This window comes from Abrus precatorius, unplaced genomic scaffold (assembly GCF_003935025.1).
Source record: "Abrus precatorius isolate BTA unplaced genomic scaffold, Abrus_2018 Scaffold6, whole genome shotgun sequence".
In the NCBI taxonomy this organism is placed as follows: domain Eukaryota; kingdom Viridiplantae; phylum Streptophyta; class Magnoliopsida; order Fabales; family Fabaceae; genus Abrus; species Abrus precatorius.
This window is the reverse complement of record NW_020874406.1, coordinates 6,777,866-6,781,314: the sequence shown is the minus strand read 5'-3', so window position 1 is coordinate 6,781,314 and position 3,449 is coordinate 6,777,866. Positions and strand designations below refer to the sequence as shown.

The following is a 3,449-nucleotide window of genomic DNA, read 5'->3' as shown; positions in this document are numbered from 1 at the left end:
CCAGATCGTTATCCGAGCCAAGGTACAAATCACCCGGATCTGCAGTGACCTGGGTACCTGTGATCCGCTCGAATGTCCATCGCAATGGTCGTGATATGTGACTAGATAAGTCACTGCTACTGGAGTCCTCACAGTACCAGGGAAGATATATATACAAAGAGTATGATGGATTCTATGTACAGGGAAATCAAAAGAAACACTAAAGGCTAGTTTCATTTCCATCATAACCATCTCACTAGGTACCTCACTATCATATACAATAATTCTAAAGAAACTAAGTCTCTAGTACTCATTAAATACATAGTTCAACCTATTTGTTACAAAACTATCTACTAATCTAATGTTCTCTAGTGGTGCTGTCATCTGGATTCCCTGAAAGGTTTACGTAATGATGAGTCTCTATTCATATTACTAAGTATACATTCACAATTTGTGATATAGTAAAACAAAGATCATACAACAATCAATCATGCTACAAAATTATACTCATATACATACAATAATGTCTAAGTGTTTGGCTTATTACTTTTCATCTCTCTCTTAATACTCAGGGTTCTCATTTCACTTTCACTACTCCTGGGATCCCCGAGATCTTCCTTAGCATAGATAGTCGCTAGATAGCTTCAGCTACACGGATACAACGTGTGCTGACCCAGCCCCTTTTAGCGAAAGCATGATCAAGAGTATTAGTCAGAAAATAAGTGTGAGGCCTGTGGTGCTCCAACTCTCATTTGTGTTGCGTAATTCAAGAGGAGCATCCACCACCCTCATTTCCCCAAGACTTCTCAGTTTTCTCCCTCTTCCACACTTCTAGTGCACCTCTGAACTATCTATACTCGTCCTTGTCATATTCCTTTCTCATTTCCCTTTATTTGTATTTTCCCATTTCATCTCTATATTTTCCATTCTCTGTTTACTAATATATTATTCACACTTTTATCTCTCTATTTTAATCTAGTTTCATTATTATATCATACATCATTCAATCATTGCCGAGAGTTAGTCCCCTCAGACTCAGTCCACCACATACATGCATATACACTCAAATCAATGATCATACACTTCATTAAACACTACAAAACATACTTCAAACATTACAAAAACATGTTCTCATCCGAAAGACACTCAAAATCATGCATTTCATCACAACCTTTTCATGAATACAAACATAACACTTTATTGGTAACAAAACAGAGCTCTCCTTACCTTGAAATGGAGGTTTAGTAAAGGGTTTTTGAGGGTTCTTGCTCAAAACATGAGATTCTTCCTAAATATCACAAGAGACCTTATTTAGAGAAGGAGAATCAAGAAAATAATCGAAGGAATAGAGAACTAAGCTTAAAAAACTTACCAAAGAGTAAGAGAAGTGATCTTCGAGACTTTGATAGAAAAAAAGTTGGGGTTTTCCAAGGATTGGCTGAGAAAATGAGGAGAGAAGTCAGAGAGAACGTATGAGAGTCATAACTTAGATTATAATCCAAGTTTCTTAACTTGAAAACCCTTTAATACTCCTCAACTCGCGACATTCTCGCTACAGCGAGAAATTTTTGCTACAGCGAGAAATTCTTGCTACAGCGATATTTTCTCTCGCTATAGCAAAAAAAATCAGACAAAATTGCCCTTTGTTGTCTGTCATTCTAGCTACAGCGAGAGTGCCTCGCTACAGCGAGAGAGCACCATAATGTCTGTTTTTGGATGATGATTTCTAGCTACAGCGAAAAATCCTGCAACTCACACATCTAAAACTCTCCTAATTTCAAGAAACATGCATTAACAACTCACATCAAGTATAAAATTAATAATTAATAAAGTAGGGATGTTACAGTTATAAGAAGTACATAAAGGGGTTTGTGGCAGGCATCAAAGGGGAAAAGGTTTGTAGCTAGAACTACTCAGATTGGGCTACTATTGACCCACGATGAAGGAAGAGGCTAGCGAGTTTGCTCGAAGTGTAAAGCATGCTAAAAGTATGGTAATTTGATACGCGTCCCAATGGCAGAAATGACAAGTCTTACATCGTCTTACCCTTTTCACACATGGGCTTTGGATTTTATAGGGCCAAACAGCCCACCGTCAAAAGGGAAATGATGGATTATGGTAGCGACAGAGCACCAAACTAAATGGGTGAAAGTGGTGGCATTGAAGGAGCCAAAAGGGGAAACGATAGTGGCATTTTAAAAAAAAAAAACATAATTTGTAGATTTGAATTGCCCGGAAGAATTATTTCTGATAATGGTTCTCATTTTATTAACAAAAAGGTGAGTGGTGTACTGGAGGAATACAAAATAAAGCATAGGAAGTTTACGACGTACTACCCCCAATCAAACAGGGAAGCAGAGTTAACCAACAAAATGCTCATTAAGATCGTGGCAAAGATGGTGGAAGATGCCCCTACTGACTAGAGTGAATACCTTCCTCTTGCATTGTGGGCTTAGAAAGTCATGAAGCATGAAAGTGTGAAGGCAATGCCATTCTCACTAGTGTATGGTGCAGAAACGGTCCTCCCCATAGATATGAGTATCCCTTCAGCAAGGATAATGCTAAATGAACAAGAAGAACAAGCTTTGACGATAGAAGGATTGGAAGATAAAAGTGAGGAAGCAAGTCAAGAATTGCTGAAAAATCACAGACGTATAATATTGGCATATGATAAGATGGTCAGACCAAGAATGTTCACTGAAGGAGAATTGGTAATGAAGTCGACATACGCTATTATGAAGAATCAAGCAATCTCAAAGTGGGCAGCAAAGTGGGAAGGGCCTTACGTCGTCCAGGAAACCAACCCAAGTGGTTACTGCACTTTAGAGAACCCTAAGACAGGAAAACGAGTAGGTCCATTGAATTTTAAGTATGTGAAGAAGTTTTACATGTAAGAATGAGAAGTGCTCCCTTATTTTGGTTAGTAGTTGGCATGATGATTATCATAGAAGAAATTTGTTTCTAACATAGATGCATTTTTTTTTTTTATGTAAATACTGGTATATACATATGCATGCCTATGCCTTGATGAATATATATATTAATAACGTGTTTATTTCTCCTATGTGTTGTAATATGCAAATGTATTTTGTTACTAAAATACAGTAATTAAGTGTAAGATAAAAGCATGAACAAGTATATCTAAATTTAAGGCTAGTAATACGTGGAAGCAATGCGTAACACTGATAGATAACTAATACATATGCAGCATAAAACTTTAAATGGTTAGAAACAATTATGATAAAGGATTAATAGAGTGTCTCGGTATTAGAAAGCATGAAGGGGTAGCCTTTTCTAAACACTCCCCTTAACCAACTCTGGCCAAGTTGGAACCAAAAGAGGAGGAGTGAGATTAGTTAAGGAAAAGTAAAGAAGGGGACAAAGCCCTGACCCACTCTATCCCCTCAATGTAAAACCAAGTGCGCATACTAGAAGTGTGAAAATGAAACACACAAATGGAGTGGATGGAC

The 3,449-nt window shown here is 37.5% G+C and overlaps 1 protein-coding gene across 1 annotated transcript; it reads left to right on the top strand.

Moving 5' to 3' along the window:
* Positions 1-2,441: 2,441 nt before the first annotated feature.
* Positions 2,442-2,873, top strand: LOC113870082. Its single transcript, XM_027506681.1, has one exon. It carries the CDS (start codon positions 2,442-2,444, stop codon positions 2,871-2,873), a length of 432 nt encoding a protein of 143 aa, XP_027362482.1.
* Positions 2,874-3,449: the final 576 nt, after the last annotated feature.

What these genes read in the sequence shown, in the direction of transcription:
- LOC113870082 (XM_027506681.1), top strand. Translation starts at nt 2,442, where the DNA reads ATGAAGCATGAAAGTGTGAAGGCAATGCCATTCTCACTAGTGTATGGT.